Genomic DNA, 18,711 nt, shown 5'->3' on the forward strand with positions numbered 1-18,711 from the left:
CTAAAACTTACCACCCTGTTATGTTTCTGAAGGCATAATTATTCATCAATGTATATTAAAACTAATCAGCTTAGCAATGCAATTTGGTAAATGCATTATTTGTCTGATAGAATGTTTAAAATCTTACAAAAAAATCTTCACTTTAATCAAACTGCAAACCAACACATTTTATAAATTAATATATTTTTCTTTTCTAGTTGCTCATGATTTCTGGATGAAGTTTTCTAAAACATTTAGGAGAGGCAATATTTAGCCGATTAGATATTTTAGAGACAAGCATTACTAAAAGAAAAAAGTATATTCTCTAGAGAAATACCCATGATTTAAGATTGTATTACTTTCCGTGACTTTTCCAGACCTGGAAATCACAACTATAAAAATTCTGAAAAATTCCCTTATAAACGAGATGAATTAGTCTTTACCGTGAGTTTTTCCATTTTAATTACTGTGAAATAATTCCACATTTTTTTCCCCAATGGCCTTTTTTTATATCTGTGAGATGGGATTGTCCACCATTATTAATATTTCATTTCCAAGCTAATAAATATTAAGGAGAGACTCATTCAGGAAGCCGCTGCACACATAGAGAGGAATCTCAGCACTCGTCTCTTTAACTCCCTCCATCCTGCCACTCCTGTCATCTTCAGCTCTAACACTCGCCAACATTTCTTAAATCAAAAGACACAGATAGTTCATATTGCAGGCTACATAAGGGGGGGGAACTAAAAACCAAGATTCAGAATGACAAACAGAGATGGATAAAGACAGATGGTCAGTCAGGAAGAACAATGGGGAATGATGAAGGGATCTGAAGACTGAAGAAGAGAATAGGGGAGGTGTAGAAGGAGCGACTGAGGAAGAGTTGGATTAGGGAGGAGAGCGAGAGACTGTGGATGAGAAGAAAAGGCATCAGAGTAGATAAATGATGAACAAGATGAAGCATACATCCTGAGAGAGCAAGAAAGAAAGATAGAGAAAAGACATCAAAAAAGAATGAAAGATTTAGATTTACAGGGGTATGACGCAAACCCTTACATCCAAAACACACAAACACACACACACACGGCTATTCCCCTTGTGAACGCTGGTAATTATCTTAAAGCCCACTGCTGATGACCCCTGTGCTTTCATTAGCACTTTTGCCTCATTTCTGCACATACAAGCACACACACATACACATAGAAACTAAACGGTTTACTCTCCTGCAAGACGTTCATTAAGAGCAGAGCGGTCACTGTAACACATATGAAAACAATATTTTGGAGTTCCTCTTAAAGAGATATTACGGCTTTAATATGAGTTAAGGTCTATGGGCAGCATATGTTATCAATTATGAAAAAAAAAATATTTCAACCCTTCCCTTTTTGTGAAAGCAAAGAATAAAACACACAGAAAGTTATGGACTTGCAATGGAAGTCTATGGGACAAATACACCAACTGACCCATATAACTCCATTGTAAGAGCATTTCAGTCTCACTTTTTTTGTTTGTAGAAAAAAAGGCTACCAAAGTGACTGCTTTTTGCTCCAATACTGCTGAAACTTGCATTAAAACGCACAAAGAAAGATTCAAACTTAACATAAATGACCCAATGAAATCAAACAACTTTTGTGGGCCTGGGCCATGTTTGCTTTAAAGCTAAATGCTAATGTACTCATAAAAAGTCAACACAGGTAACATCACACTTTAAAAATGAACAGTTTTTCTTTTCTGGAATAAAATTGTTCTCTGGTTACCAAACAGTTTGGGTGACCACTGCATTCTGTTATATGGACAAATAACATTTCTCAACAAAAAAAAAAGAAAAAAACGTATTTTGTGTTCCACAGAAAAAAAAGAAAGTCCCACTGGTTCGGAACCACATGAGGGGGAGTAACTGACAGAATATTTTAGGAAAACTCTCGCCTCCACCTCATGGCCATGTCAAACTTTATTTCCAATCACATGGTCTCTACTCATGAACATGTCCCTCCTCCTATTACCATCTACCTTATAGCAATAGCAAGTAGCAAATCATGGTTTAAGAGTCTGACAAACTAAATGTTAGTGGCTACTCAGAAAAAAAGAGCTCTTTAATATCTTGCAACACAACTTCCTTTTTTAATAGGAAACAAGGCCCTTTAAAACAGAGAAATGTGTTGGAGACGTGGCCTAGCCAGACGTGCTAATTCAGGATATTGCATGGCTTTCCATGCACTCTCGACTACTTCTAAAAATAAAAGTGGCAAAATCCCAAAAATATAAAGGCACCAGGCTTGAATCACCCTCAGAGTGACGGAGTGTAAAGCTTCTCATTAATTCTCATAAAAAAACATCATACTCCGATCTTTTCTCGATTAAAGGGATAGTTCACCCAAATATTTTAATTCCGTTATCATTTACTCACCCTCATGTCGTTTCAAAGTCATAAGACTTCTGTTCATCTTCAAAATAAAAATTAAGATATTTAATGAAACCTGAGGGATTTCTGTCCTGAGAGATTGGAAAGTCCATGCAAACAAAAATTTGACACCAAATTTATAAAGATATTGTAAAAGCAATCCATATTAACGGAGCGGTTTGATGTGCTCTATGTGTGTTGATTAAAAGCCTAAATTAAATTGGTTTATCATATAAAGCATTCATGTCTCTTCAAAAGACTTGGAAATAACTTGATTTGCTTAATTCATATGGATTACTTTTACTATGAATTTATGAACTTTTTGAATTGTTGAACGTTTTGGGTGAATAGACTTTTGACAGAAATCTGTTTCAAAGATGAATGGAAGACTTATAAGTTTGGCACAACATGAGGGTGAGTAAATGGGTTGAACCAACCCTTCAAACCAGGGGTTCTCAAACTCAAACTCAAGGGGTCCTCAAGGTCAACTTTCCTCAGAGTTTTGCTCCAACCAAACCCCAACCCTCTTTCATGGAAACTATGTACAAACCTTAATTAAACAATTTAATAAATAATTAAAAAGGAATTTATACCTGTATGATAATACACTGTACCCACATTGGACCAGCAGTTTATAAAATGGATGGATGGATTAGCTTCGGGCGCCATCAATTGGCGAGACGTGGGAATTCCTTCGGCGCAACTCTGACAGTGCATTATGGGTATTCTCCAGCCTAGTGTTTCTCAACTGGTGGGTAGCAAGAACGTTTTGAGTGGGTCGTGGACTGTGTGTGCGGTCAAAGAAACAAACGTAAAATTCAGTTTTTTTCAAATCCAAGACTTTTATTTTGATGTTGACACTTCTGTCAGACGCAATTTAAGTAAAGAGTGCCTGTGAAAAACACATTGTCCCGATTCAGTATCTGCGGTCAGATGAGATGTTGTCAGGCTATATGTTAGTGCATTATTCAAACGTTATTTTTGTAACTTGTTACGACATAAAAAGTCTCTCACCTCAGAAAAGCAAACTTTCCTGTCCTATTAGACATTATACTGTTCCCATAGCGTGCACTCTTCATTTGCATGTGCAAATGCGTTGTCGTGCGCTGTATAGTATCAATTCATTCTAAATAAAATGCAAAAGAAATTACGAGCATGCAACGTCATAGTTATATGTTGTCAATTATTACAGACTGATCTCATAAAATGGCGTATGTATGACACGCCAATTCGTATTTCCATTTTTGGCGTGCTATCAACACGCATAATCGCTTTTCAGCGTGTTTATCAACGCCGTTGACTTAACGTTACATTACTGTATATATAAATATATGACCTACCCCAACCCCGTCCCTAAACCTACCCGTCACTGGGGTTAATACCATTTATGAGTCTTCCCCTACCATCCTAGGAAAAAAAATATCGCTCCCCAGATGTAGATCTACATTTTGCTTCGTTTCGCTCGGACATTTAACGGCGTACATACACGCGGAATCACTCGGACATTTAACGGCGTAGACATACACGCAAAAGATGACGGTTCGTTTCGGCGTGGACATACACGCGGATATCTCAAAATGCGTATAGATAACACGCCACTTGACTTGAAAGTGGAGTGTATGTTTACGCAAAGTCGTGATGTCATGTTGATTATTAAGTCATGGAATTACCAAAAAGTACCAATAAATTACGTAAACTGCTACGTCATGTGTAAGCTGGAAAGACTTTTGCATGCAAGTAGGCTATTTATTCAATTCATCAGGAGCCGTTGCCATATGTTTCATTAACAGTTCATGTTAGTATTATGTATTTACCATGGTAACTGTAGTTTCCATAACACCAAAATGCCACTTTAATTTCACTGTGTTATTTTGTATATTTTTTACATTTCTATAGTGGCTCATCCCAACTTACTAACTTTATTGTATTAACAAAAACTAGTTTGCTAAGTGCGGTGCATTATAGGATTAAATGAGTACACTCGATAACGTCCACTATGGTTTTTTACACCAAATGGCTGTCCCTTCAAATAGTGCCCTATTAAAGGTTTAGGGGCCCATTTCAAACACAGCCCAAGACAACAAGAACTTCCTGTAGGCCTAATGTTGCAGACCAATGTGTGAAAATAATTTTTGGGGACTGTGACAGCAGGACTGTCCTTCACTAGACTGACACTGCGGATGAAGACAGTCTGCTCCAAAATGTGAGAACTGTAATCCCCCAATCCAGCTCTGCATCCGAATCGGAAGCTTAATCTGCTGCAGGACGACTCGCAGGGTCTCACACCCCACGCTGACTTAAAGGTGCTCTTTTCATTCACTTTGTGGATTGGTGTGTTTTGTGAAACAATGAAAGTGTGATTGCATCTGATATGTCCAGGTAGTTGGGATCACCCATGATGAACAGGAAGATCTCAAGCATGACTAATGATCCAAAGCTGCCCGTCTACAATCACAAGAAAGACCGAAAATGAAGTAAAGCAAAGAGACGGAGAGATAGCATGAATTAAGAAGATAGAGTTTGACAGAAGTTGAGTTCTTAAGACAGATGTCTGCGGACTCATCTCCGCTCCTGCAGGAGTTTGTGAATCCCGCTCACCAAAACGCATCAGTGCTAAGATCATATCAGAGATCTCATTATGTTATACTACCAAGTTTTGGGGTTTTTTTAATTTACAGAAACTGACACTTTAGACCAGTTAAACTTGTTTCATTATAAGAGAAATAATTAAATCAATAGAATATATTACCATTATCGTCGTACACTAATTTTTCTTTCTAATACAGAATTGCCACTCTGAAGCAAGCCAAGCATCAATGCTTTAATTAGCATTTGTTGTTAAATCAAAACAAATTGCACTGCTTTCGGTTATTTGAGAGCAGTCGAAAGTTATTGTAGTACGGTTGCGCAAACTAAAGACGTCTCATTCTACATATGCACCCAGAGCCTGGATTCATTTCACCTTTAACAGCATTAAAGAGAAACAAAAGCCTGATATGAAAAATGCAATTTTTAAGAGATGCCATATAAAAGCCTTATTGCAGTTTAATAAGTCCTGATGTTCTGTAATACTTTCCGTATTTCTGCATATTAAAGGGGCTGCAACTGTACTGCAATATGACCCGAGAAATATGAAGATTATGACGGTATTGCGGGATCCTTGGGATTCACACCCCAATAATTAATAATAATGGTGGTGGTGGTAGCAAAATGTTTGCAGTTTCAGACCCAAGTAGGTGTGTGACCTAGCTACACTTTATTCACACTGAATGGTTTTTGGAAAGATCTGAGCTTTCTACTCATCAAAGAATGCAGAAAGAAACTTACCACCTTGGCTTTCTCAGGACAGGCACTGCACTCACAGAACTCTGAAGTAATGCCGACACAGAAACACATCACATATGCTCTGAAACACACACTCCAACAGTTAAAAAAACCCGTAAAGAGCAGCATGTCCATTTGATCAGCGGTGCATTCCGGGGGTTCCTTTAGCCGTAGTTGAAGGGGGTCTGTGATTAATGTCTGTATTCTATTATCTAAGACGCTGCAGTCACACTGTGTCCAGATAAGGCTCGAGTTAAATTATTCATCCAGACACGAGCCAACAGAACACAGGCACATTCAGATGGGAAGGCATGTTTAAGAGAAGAGATCATTACTGAGACACTTTGGCAGATTCTCTCTCTCACACAGTCTGTTTCCACCATATGGGCCTCTTGTACTGTTACTGATACAGTTTCTACCTCACTGTGAGAAGTGTTCCCGGAATATAACCAAGCTGTTCAGGCATCAACAATAAGGATTTTTTTTTTCTGCTGGCCCAATCGATTTGTCACTGATGGTTCAAAAATAAATAAATATATAATTCAGATTTAAATGTAAATAAATAATTTATTTTATCATCATTTATATTTGTATTAATCACATTTTATTTACTTTTTATTTAGTTCAATATTATTTAATTCACTTTTTAAATATAGCCTATAAATAATAATAATAATAACACTTTATTTTGTATTCATTTATTTTAAAATGAGTTTTATATGAACTTTAAAAAAAATATTATAATAATAAATTGCAAATGCATTCATGTCATGGTATACTATTCGATATATATATATATTTTTTTTTTTACTTGCCAAGTGTCCTGTGCTAGACTAACAAGGACTAGTCACAGAAAATGCATATTGTTGCCCTATTGTTGGTTTGATTGCTTCTATTGCTCTCCTCACTTGTAAATTGCTTTGGATTAAGTACATGATGGTAAATGGTAAATGGACTGCATTTATATAACGCTTTCGCAGACCCAATGGCCACCAAAGCGCTTTACATTTTTGCCTCACATTCACCCATCCATACACTGACGGCGGTGTCAGCCATACAAGGCGCCATCCAGCTCGTCAGGAGCAGCTAGGGTTAGGTGTCTTGCTCATGGACACCTCGACACTTGGTCAGGAGGTGGAACCGGGGATTGAACCACCAACCTTCCGGTTTGTAGACAACCTACATGAACCACTAAGCCACTGCCGCCCTTAAAGGGTCCTAAAGGGCCCTTGATCTTAAAGGGGTCCTATTATGCTTTTTCCTTTTTTCAGCTTTAGCTGTGTAATGTTGCTGTTAGAGCATAAAAAATATCTGCAAGGTTACAACGCTCAAAGTCCATTTCAAAGGGAGATAATTCACTTCAGCAGAAAACACTTTTCAAGAACTACAACACACTTCTTCTGATCTTGTGAAGTCACAATGTCACTCACTTAAATAATCCCCGCCCACAGAATATAGAAAAAAGGGGGGCGAGGCCTGGATGAGCTGCACTAGAGAAGTCCTGCTTCAGCAGCGTCTTATTGCCATGTCAAAGAGACATTGTTTTTTTCACCCCGGTTCCAAAACCCCTTTGTTTGGCCTTCCTGTGGCAGACGAACTTAGAAAACAGTGGTTAAAATGTATTATTTTATCTGTGTGCTGCACATTTTACGGAGGACAGCTTCCAGAACCTAACTGTGCGTTCACACCACCTCCGGCAAGAGCGTCAAAATGTCCGAAAGTCATTCATTTTCAATGTGAGCCGAGGGCGGTGCAGCGCGTCTTGGACAGTGAGCGCGGCGAGGAGAGTTGAAGTCAGGTCAACTTTATGGTAATGAGCTATGACGCAGTTCGGCGGCAACCAATCGGAATGTAGAAGTCCTCCGCTTGAGAGGATTCCAGAGAACGCAGTCCTGTAAACTTTGGTTCCGACCACATTAGTTCCCAAGCAAAATGGAGGAGAGGTTGATCATGTGTATTCGATAAGAAGGCGCACAACACTATTTATAGGCAACATTTTCGCACTAGAACGCTTGTTTTTCAGCGGGAATGCAAATTAGACTAGCACTTAACCATGAACACAAAAGCCACACCACACAAATGGCTTCTAATTGCATTATTTAGTTAGCAAACATGTCACTAAATTGTTAAGTTCTTTCCATCAATCAATTTATTACTTTCACATTTAAAAGATTTCATGAGGTCAACTTATACCTTACTTGTGGTCAGTCTGCACAAATAACGATCAACATGCTTGTTTGCTTTGCGGCCCCTTTAAATAAAGTTTAAAAAAACTTTACGGGGAGAACGAATTTTGACGCTCTCGCCGGTGGCGGTGTGAACGCGCAGTAAGAGAGTACAATGTCGGCTACGCACAAAAGCTTCTCCTGAAAGACGGAGCAATTCCCATTTTGTTGGTACGATATTTTTTTATTTTTTGTTGTTTGTTGTTTTCTATTAACAGTTCCAATTATAGGTTTTATGTTGTTGATGTAAACAAAGGGCAAACTGTTTGGCTCCACTAGCCTGCTAGCTAACATTACAGTGTTGATGTAGTTTAGCTTTTGCCTGTTCACCAATCCTTAGGAACTTACCACTCTGAAACGTCCTGTAAAATCTGTGCTTGCAAAGGTTCTATATTTACCATTCCATTTACCGTTCCATTGTTAATATTTACACCTGAGCAGATGAAACTTGCGGTTATGATAAGGGGCGTAACATTTCCAGAACACACTAAGCGGTTCGCCAATCACAACACACTGGGCCAGCTAACCAATCAGAGCATATTTCGGAAGGAGGGGCTTCATCGAAACTGGAACTAAACGGGGTGTTTGATACAGAGAGGAGCTGCAATAATGTATGCATGTCTCAACAGGTAAAATTAGGCAACTTTCACTTTTAGCGGTGTTGCTATGTGTCATGAGTAAGCAATTGAGTAGGCTAAAACTAGAGCGACCACGAGCGTCTCTCTTATAATAAACCCATCCAACACGTTGACGTGTTCATGACCCGTTTCATCATGACAGATCTGATCGGACCACTCTCCGTGTTTTGATGAAGCCTAGGAGGCTTACTTTTAACACTTTAATGGGAGAAAAACCCATGACTGGCTTATGATGAATAGTAGTAAATAAACTAAAGAGAATTATTTTAAGAAGTATTTTAACTTGAAAAATCTTACATACTTCACCTTTAAGAAAGGCTAAACAAGAAAGAGTTATCTGTACTTCCTGACTAATGGAACCTTTCGTGCTTCCTGAGACTAAAACTCAGCCCAGGCAGGGGGAACAGTTGCATAAACAACATAGCCGCTATGTTAAGACTGTGTCTAAGAAATAAGTTAGGGTTAATCAGTCTTACTTTTTCGGATTCAAATTAGACCAATCTACCTTTTTCAAGCAACTGACTGATAAAAAAAGTTATGACCAGTCTTAAAGAAAAGAAATTGAGAATGACTAACTTGTAAGACTAGTCTTAAGGCACCCAACACACTACAAGATAACCGAGACGATTTTGGACCCAATTCTCCCCTTCAAAAATCCTAAGTATCTTGATGATCTTTGATTATCTTATCAGATTTTCTTGTAGTGTGATGCGTGTTAAGAGTGATTGAATCTGCTCGGAAAAACGTCGGGCCGCACCGATCTCAAGTCGTAAATATCCAACATGTTGAATTTTTACGATCAGAAATCCTGTTGTGTGAGGGGAACCCCGAAGACAAAGCACTCTTTGTCACATGGAATGAAATTATACCAAATCAGAAAGTGAGCTGACGGAAGCATAACACGACTTTATCCAGACGGAAGCATAACACGACTTTATCCAAACCTTTTACTTTTTTCCGTGAATTTTCTGTAAAAAGCAGTCCAAACACTATTTTCATTTCTTCTTGCCTGTTGTCTGCCATGTTTGTGTACTACAAAGTCACATTTGACCATGAGAGATTTTGCAAGATTTCCCGTGGCATGTTCACAGTTGGGAATCTTGTTGTTTGTGAATGGAATCTGTTAGTGTGTGGTCTGCTGTCTTGGCAGTGGCACTCCACATGCTATAGGAACAAAACTGTTAAACCTATGATTTTTTATTGACATGTTTGCTGTCTCTCACATTTTGAAAATCTGATAAGATTTTTTAAAATCTTTTAGTTTGTGAAAGCCTTAAGCAGTTTATACAACCGGCCACAGGTTCTAAACAAGCTGATAAACGGATAGCCTTTTTCAGTCTAACAAATAATATGGGCATGTATGGCTGTGATATAAGATATGCAAATAGAAAGGCATAATAAACAGCTTAGAGAGCTGGAGCTAAAAATTGATGCGCTTTTTATGGCGATTAAACAGAAAACAATACGAACCGTGTCAGGCCTTGCTCCATGGGGCTGGTGCGGTGAGAATAGCTCCCTGAATACAAACACGTGTACACGTTCACATCACTAGTAACATGCTCACAACCATGAAAATATCTCAAAAAAACTAAAAAAAAATATTTTAATTTTTTTTTTTTATTAAAAAATCACCCAGCATTAAGGAACGATAAAAACTACACAATTAAACCACGTTTGCTCAAACAATCACAAAGCCATGTTCTCAATCTATTCCACAAACACACAGGCTTTCTCTTATGTATTCAGAGTTGTATGTGTCTAGCATTGGACAGAAGTGTGTTTGGAGTGCCGTTGACAGTGGAGGGGTGTAATGAGAGTAATGATTAAAGGCCGATTAAAACTGCATGAGGATTATCATGCTCATTTTCAGCCTCTGCTGTGCTAACTATCAAACACTGCTGTATTTCAGCCACTGCGCTAGAATATCCTTGTGCATGCATTCGTTTTATACACATTCTTATATGTGGAATTTAAATCATTGATTTTTAATTGGTGCGCAACACTGCTTTGTGTGTGTGTGTGTGTGTGTGTGTGTGTGTGTGTGTGTGTGTGTGTGTCTGTCTCGTGATCTGGGCTGGTCTCTGAACTCTAATGGTGGAGCATGATAAATATATGACCAGCCATGAACTCCTTCAGAGATCCATTTAATCAGCAGTCAGGAGGCCAGCGTGAAAAATACACCATTTCAAGGCCAGCACTCAGGGCATCATGGGACAGAGGAGGGCAAAGGTCATTTCTTGATCATTAAGAGCTGAAAGAGGCACGAGTTTGCTGAAATAAAAGTCATAATCGGAAGTGAATTATATCTTGTTAGGCACTTAGGCTGATATATTGTCATACTGAAATGGATCTCTGGAGCATTTGAGCATATAAATATCTTATGAATAAGCAAAATCCGTTTCTCATTTACATAGATGTTTATAGAAGACAAACTATTTTTAGCAGATGCGTTTATATTGAAACAACTTTATAGTGTTTTCTTAAACGTGTAATTGGACCAGTCAATATTTCACTATAGCAAATACTAAAAAAAAAATATGACCAATGATTTATCATCAGGGCTGAGCATTATCCAACAAAACAAAAAACATATATGGTGTGTATATTTCAGAGAGAAAAGCCCTTATAATTCAATAATACAGTAAAAAAAAAATGTAGCAAAGAAATTAGTAAAAAAAGAATTTACAACATTCTTCACTAGGAATTATATTTAATTTAAAACACACACACACACACACACACACACACACACATAAGTTTATCTTTACTCTGAAAAATGCCACAACAAAACTTTATGGAACATGGACATAAATCAAGGTCTATTAGCACTTCTGCTAAAGGACATTAGAGATCCTTTAAATAATAATATAAGAAAGAGAATTCAAAGATTTAAGAGTTTACTTAAAACAAATGAAACGTGGGTGCCTGTGACGTCAGCAAACAGGCCAGTCTGGCTCTATGAGGGTTATATACACTGTGTGTGTGTAAAACACACAATATACCATCTGCAATGAGTTCACACACTCTCCACACACTCTGAGTGTAAGTGGGAAGTGAAGCATAGGCTAGACGGCATGGTATAAATGTCCTGCTGGATCATATTTCCCACTGCTCCAAATCCCCAGCAGGACACAGACACAGAGCCAACACGTTCATGAGCCATTACGCATTTATGAATGAAGCTTGTGGTGTGGTAATAGAGGCAGGCCTCTGAGCCAAGTTAGCCAACCATGCTGGAACACACTGCGAGAGGACAGGAGAGCGGTCAGTCACTATAGGTCAACCAATAGCAGAGTGGGAAATTGCGAGATCTCAGACAGGTGACCTTCTTGAGAAAAAAAGTCTTCAATAAATGTGTAATGAAACAATGTTAAAACCATTTTGGAAATTATACACTGTTAATTTTGTGTGTAATTAGGTGCAAACAAAAAAAAACTAAATAAAAGAATAATTGGTCTTTTTGCGAAAGTATGCTCACATGCACAATTATTCTTTATTTTGGCTCTTAACATTAAACACAGCCAAATAAAGAATAATTTGGCATGCAAGTATGTTTTATGCTAAATAAGAGCCAAAATAAACCATTTTCATGTTAGAATGTTTATGTTTAAGTATGTTTATGCAAAATTATTCAAATTATTATTAATAAATAAATGCTAGCAAGCAAGATTATTCTTTATTTTAGCTCTTACTTGACACACATGAATGCAAAATTATGTAAAATAAGAGCCAAATAATTGGACATGTCAGCATGTTTTATGTAAAATAAAAAAGACATGCTTATATGCAAAACAACTTTTTGCTTTTTATTTGTCAAAAATTGGCGTGTATGCATAATCACGTGAAATAAAAACAAATTAAATTTTATATGCACGCATGTCTTTGTAATATAAGAGCCAAAATAAAAATATGTTTGCATGTCAGAATGTCTTTATGTAAAACATTTGCAAAAATAATGAATCATTTGTAATCATATTGTAATACCCAAGGCAAGCATATATGTAAAATAATAACCAAAATAACTTTGCATGAAAGAGTGTCTTAATGTAAAATAAAAGCCATAAAGAATAATTTCTCAATAATGAGCATCCTAACGTTTAACTGTAAATCTGTGAGTAGTACTTGCTTAGAGAACCTTCCATTTCAATTCTGTCTGTTCTAGTTGGACTAAGTGGGCCCCTTAGGCGTTTCAAAGAATATATCATTGCCATGGGGGTTACACTATAGCCGAGACTTACATTAAGTATATCTCAGCACAAGCTATGGCTCTCTAAACGGCAGAGAGATGCTTCAAAGATAATCCGCTTCAAAAAGAAATTCTTGTGCCCATGCTGAGAGATCTGAGCTCTAAACATATGCAGATAACAACTGCAGTGGATTTATCATGAGCATGCAATTTCATCTCGCCCACATCTGGACAGAAATCCCTCGATGGAATAGATTAATAATCCGCTAAACTGAAGATACCTTCAGCATAATGCAGTTACCAGAAAGAGAACTGCTTTCGATGGGTCTCTCTGGTTGCGCCGTATGACAGCTTTGTTACCAGATACACGTGAAACTTCGTCCGTGAGCATGCAGCTTAGTGCTTTTTATGGCAAAATGCCTCAGGAATGATATAGTATTAAGTCACTGTAGGTCCAAAGACTTTCAACATCCTAATTAACTTTGAAAAAATGACAGTGATCTTTAAAAATACGCATACATATGCTTCTATGGTGACGCCAAACCTAGAATACCATAAATGTATATATCATTCTGAAGACATTTGTCCTCTACGTCCCAAAAGGGTAACTACAGTCAGAAAACGAGGAGCATAAATCCACAAAAATGTCATCCATGTCACCATGGAAAGGAGTATTCGCATAAACCACTACATAAAAGCGCACATTTGCCTTCAGCTTTGATATCTATCTAGCATACGTGCCGTTCTGAGAACAGCAGAACACTGACCAGAATGCTTTGTTATCTGTGTTCTCCGGGGCTGATCTTGTCTGAATTTTTAACACCTGTGAAATTATGCCCCTGTAATTCAATACTGATGGCTTCGAAACGATACCTGGGGACTGACATCTGAACTATCTTTCATTAAGGCTTATTAATGGCAACCGTTGACGTAGAACTGAGATTAGCTCTTGGCAGAGGCCCATGTCTTTCAAATACAAGATCCTCTATTGCCTTTAAGTCTGGCACATGAGTTCCCAATTGCTATTCAAGTGTCTGCTCCCTCACCACTGGAGGGTTTCTGGAGGTGTTAAAGGGACTTGAAGTGTAAACTTTTGGAGAGCTGTTTGAGTGTTAGCACAAAGATACCCTTCACAAGGGTGCTAACATGCTCTGACACCACAATGGCCTTGAGGAACTACATCTGAAGGTGGATCTCAAGACAGGAGCAGCTTACTGGTGACTAGAGATGTAAAAAATGCAACAATTTGATAATAAAAAATTCAATACAACGATTACGGTACTTAAATGATGGCTATAACAGAGTGTTATGACTATAATAGAGTGCTGCAGGGAAAACATTTTTGTATGCCAACCCGGAAGTTAGCATCACCCTGGTTCCCTCGACAAAAAGCCAATCGGATTTTTTCCAATGACTTTTAGACAACTACAGAAAATAAGCTCTGTGCGGCCAACAAAAGTTTATGATACTTGCATGTCTTCACAAATGAATTCAACTTTTAGTCATTTTGAAGCCTTAATGCAATCGCCAGAAGTACAAATCTAAAGTTAGGCTATAAAGAACTACTCCACGATCACATGACTTCAACACCCCCACTTCTGACAACGTTTTGTCTTTATTTAAAATCTACAAGTTAAAAAATATGAGTTACAATGGTTTGTAACACATTGGATATTATAGTAATTTTAAGAATTCTTAATTTGTGGCCACAATATCTATTTTTTCCCGCATGTCTTGCACAGGGATCCATACAAAGTAAAATCCATTTGGATACTAAAAAAAATCCAGAACACAATAATTTCCTGTGTTTGAGGAAATAAAGCCCATCAATGACAGGCATGTACCTGACTTCAGTTTATTCGCTGAAGTACGACAGCTGTTCAGAAGGAGGAGCCCTGCCCACACGGGAGGATCACTCTGAACACCTCAGAGACAAGTCCTGACAGCATCCACAGCCGTGAATGTAACTCTGATGCTGGCACCTTTGAATTGAAAGATGAGAGCTGGAGAGGAAATGATCTAAAAGCTTGGGCTTTCTCTCTATGTGTTATTTCATGTATCCGATATCAAAAAGCAACCAACGACTTACCGATAGATGTGTCTAACCCTCCATAACTACAGCTCAAGCAATCAGAATGAAAAACGCTTGGTTGAGCAAACCTGATGAATGCAGTAAACATATGGCATTTACAACACATCAAATTTGGTCCAAAATCACAAACCCCTTCAGGAGGCGGTTTGAAGGATACACAAATATTTTACCATTTTATAAAAACCAAAAGCAACACCCTTCCAAAAATCCAAGCCTTTGAGCTCAGCATTCAACCAAAACCTTGAGACTCATGAGAATTCTGCATTTGTCTTTTATATGCATTCATTATTTCCCTTTCTCCCCTAAAATGTTCCAGGCTATGAATGTTATATGTAAAACATTCATAATACCAGACAGCATTCGGAACAATGATAACGTTCTGGAAACCACTCGGATATCTGCAGAGCATGTCTCGACTGCCACCCCAAAAATAAACACCAAAACAAATCAACTTTGAATAGCACAAAATCTCTGGTTTCTAACTTAAATTCTTTTTTAATGCCATTTTAATGCATCAGTTTGGAGACCTGTTAATTTGGAAGCCCCTGTTATGAAACTTTCTATTATACCAATTTACAACATCTAAAACAAGGGGTCAAAAGGTTTTTGCCCTGTCAATGCACAACTGTCTAGAAATGGCGATGTGTCACTCGCTCACTATTAAGTATGCACGTTTCGTATTTCTTTGTGTTTGGTCCCATTTTCGTCTCACTCTAAGGCATCTATACTCGCTCTTGCTCCCTCCTTTACACACACACACACACACACACACACACACAGAGCTCCTCATCAATAAGCGTGCGCTTCCACGAAATGCCCCTACACAGTGCAGGCATGCTAACCAATCTCCTAGAAGGGTTTGCCGTGACTGCGACTAATGATGGACTAGATCAGCTGATGTTAGTATAAGAGAAAGGGGAAAAGGGGGGTGCTTATAATGTCCTCAGGAAAATCCCTCTCACCTTTTCAAATATATTTCTGTTACGGCTCCACATAGCTGAGAAAAACGTTGCGACAAGCACAAATATGAGGCTGACAGCATTTCAGCACCAAAAAACAGTGGACAGCACTCTCAGCCAGCAGTCATGCTTATACAGGGGTGCGTGTGTGGTGGGGGGAGGGGGATTCCCACACTGTTTTATGCCATTCCCCCTCGCAACAAGCTCAGAGACTCGTGCTCACAGAATAGGCTTGCGGAAGCACGCCGAAAAGAATGTCATGAACATGTGACACACTGCAAAGTCATTGACATTTGCATTCAGTCAGTGTGTGTGCATTTCATCACTTGTGATCCAAGTCCAATTCATTTCCATGAATCGGTTGCTTTAAGCCGTTTGTTACAAAGAACCAGTTAAAAAAATGATTCAGTGATTCTTTTACATCATCATGTGATCCGTGACATCATTGTGTGGTATTACATGCTCTAAAATGTTCCAATAAAACCATGCAGTTATATAGTTTGATAAAATTGCCATTAAGTTAGTGTTATTAATAAGGGTGATTTTAATAACAATAAATTAATGCGGTCACATTTATTGTTGTTCGCCGAATTTTCAGGACTATATCCAATTATTTTAATTGGAATCAGTGCAAACAGGAATTTCACATGAGCGCAAAAGATTTCCTCACACAGAATTCACAATGGGTTCAAGTTGGTCACACAAGTTTGCAGTGTGGACCAATAGAGAGCTGCTTGGTTTAAAAGCGATTGCTACACTATATATTGAGAATAGATCACACCTGCAAAATTTCGCAGAAATGTCGCAAATGGGACTGCATAATCATGCATGTTGACAAAAACGTTCATATAGGCTAATCAATTTAATTAATTTATTTACGGAACTCTGCACATTATTTATGAGTGGAAAAAACTGTTCTCGAATCAATGAGTTAATGAGTCAGAGTCGCTAAAACAATCGATCAATTCGACTCGTTCTATCCGACTCGCGAACTAATTGTGATTGTGAACAAGTTCATTATAAAGATCTCTGGCTCAAAAAAAAAAAAAACATTCGTTCACGAATCGGACATCGGTATTCATCACTCATCACTTATTCCCTCCTGCTCCCGAGGGGAAGCAACGGCAGCGATATTTAACAGGAAGGCGGCTGCTTCGTTCCCCTAATTTTAGCCAAAATTGGGGTGGCGATCAAAGCAAACGATTCACATGCATACACGAGAATAGGCTACTACTCAATCGCGCGCATAGTACAAGCCATTTTCGTTAACCCTGAAAGTCGTGTTTCAGGTGCATTTCTAAGTGGATCTATCTATTGCACGAGACGCTGTATATATTTAGATATCACCGTGCATGTGTACAAATAAAGACTCGAAGCAAACCAGAAGCTGAGATGCTGCTGTGCAGAAATCCATGAGGAGGGGAAAAAAAACACACTGCGTGACCAACTCCAAATACCAACTCGTATCTACATAACAGCACTATTCAGCAGCCACACACGTTAATATGACCATAAACAGACATATGGCATCGATCGGAATGTTCATTCACAGATATAAGAGGGTTTTCCAGCTATCTGCTTTATGTTATTTGGATGTCTTGCGTACAAGCTATGAATAATTCATCACACAAACTGTTGTCTTGACACTGAGCTGTGCTGCATGACAGACCAAAGGCAGATCTCACAGAGCCGGATACACTATCGCATATGTGTATAAATGAATACGAGAATATATAGATAAATAAACGCACAGCTTTTTACAAATGAGTCGAGGAACGCGAGCGATAGATGGGCAGAACTCGCTGATAGGAATCACCACCAGCACGACTATCAACAGCGGGCAACAGCGTGAACGGACAGACCAGCACGAGCGACGAGGCGTAAAAGGAGCTAGTGTCATTTCTTATTTACCTGTCAATATTCCAACTCGGATTTGGTGGTCGTGGTTGGTTAAAATCATCCCGTCCGACGCCATGTTTAGCAGCGCTCTCGCCCGCACTGACAAGCCTGAGCAGAGCCGAGAGACGAGCGCATCGAACTCGGGGGGAGGAGTCAGGTGAGAGCAGCCGAACTCTGAGCACAACACAGAAGATTTGGCAAAGTTGCTGGTGTTGGTGTACAATCAATAATATAGGCTAGAGTTTACTCTCAAGTCGCTTTTTTCTCCGAATGTAAGAGAAATGACTGGATAGTGATGCTCTACATAGGCTAACTGGTGTTTTAGGCCTACTCAGTCCTCCATGAATGTGATGAAGACCGGAGTGCAGCCTAATCGATTTTGTATAACGTAGCTGCTAACGCTATTATTTTAAAAGTCGTCAAGAAACAGAAGATGCGATAGTCTTTTCTTCCCTATTGTGACTTATATATCCGAGTGAAACGGAGAAAGAAGTTAATGTAGGGTGGGACTTTCTCTTGTGATTGACAGGTTGTCCTGCCCTCCCGCCAGTAAACACGTCATCAGAGAAGAGATGTCAATCAAAGATTACGCGCGCGCGTGTGTGTGTGTGTGTGTGTGTACAAACAAGAAATATAATTTTGGCATAATTTTAAATTCTAAATAATTGTATTCCTCTAGCACCCCATGAATTTCATTTTATATTCAAAATGGTAAACAGGAAATACAATGGAAACGTATTGGTAACCCGTAAATGTATAGGCTATAGCCTAAATGAATATATCTCAAACTACTTTAAATGTTGTTGTTGTCCTGAAAATGTTTAGACAACAATAATACAGTATTAGGCAAAAAGTATAGCCTATAAGCTTGACATGTTTCAAATATGTGTTTCATAGTTCGTAAAAAATGATTTAAATGTATACATACAATGATTTATTAGTGTGGTTTCTTTTGATGCTTTTTGTATGGGTTCACAGTGTGTGGAAAAAGCACACTTGTGCCTTTTT

At 38.4% G+C, this 18,711-nt stretch overlaps 1 protein-coding gene across 16 annotated transcripts in view; it reads right to left on the bottom strand.

Moving 5' to 3' along the window:
* gphna (gephyrin a) overlaps positions 1 to 17,850 on the bottom strand; it is a 107,807-nt gene extending 89,957 nt beyond the window's left edge. For all 16 annotated transcript variants that reach the window (XM_056245657.1, XM_056245658.1, XM_056245654.1 and 13 more), the window contains exon 1: positions 17,716 to 17,850. In XM_056245657.1, the coding sequence (XP_056101632.1) occupies positions 17,716 to 17,779 (64 nt within the window). In that variant the 5' untranslated portion in view covers positions 17,780 to 17,850. The remainder of the gene's footprint in view (positions 1 to 17,715) is intronic.
* Positions 17,851 to 18,711: the final 861 nt, after the last annotated feature.

Source organism: Rhinichthys klamathensis, unplaced genomic scaffold (genome assembly GCF_029890125.1).
Source record: "Rhinichthys klamathensis goyatoka isolate OS25496 unplaced genomic scaffold, OSU_Roscu_1.1 h1tg000032l_1, whole genome shotgun sequence".
NCBI lineage: Eukaryota > Metazoa > Chordata > Actinopteri > Cypriniformes > Leuciscidae > Rhinichthys > Rhinichthys klamathensis.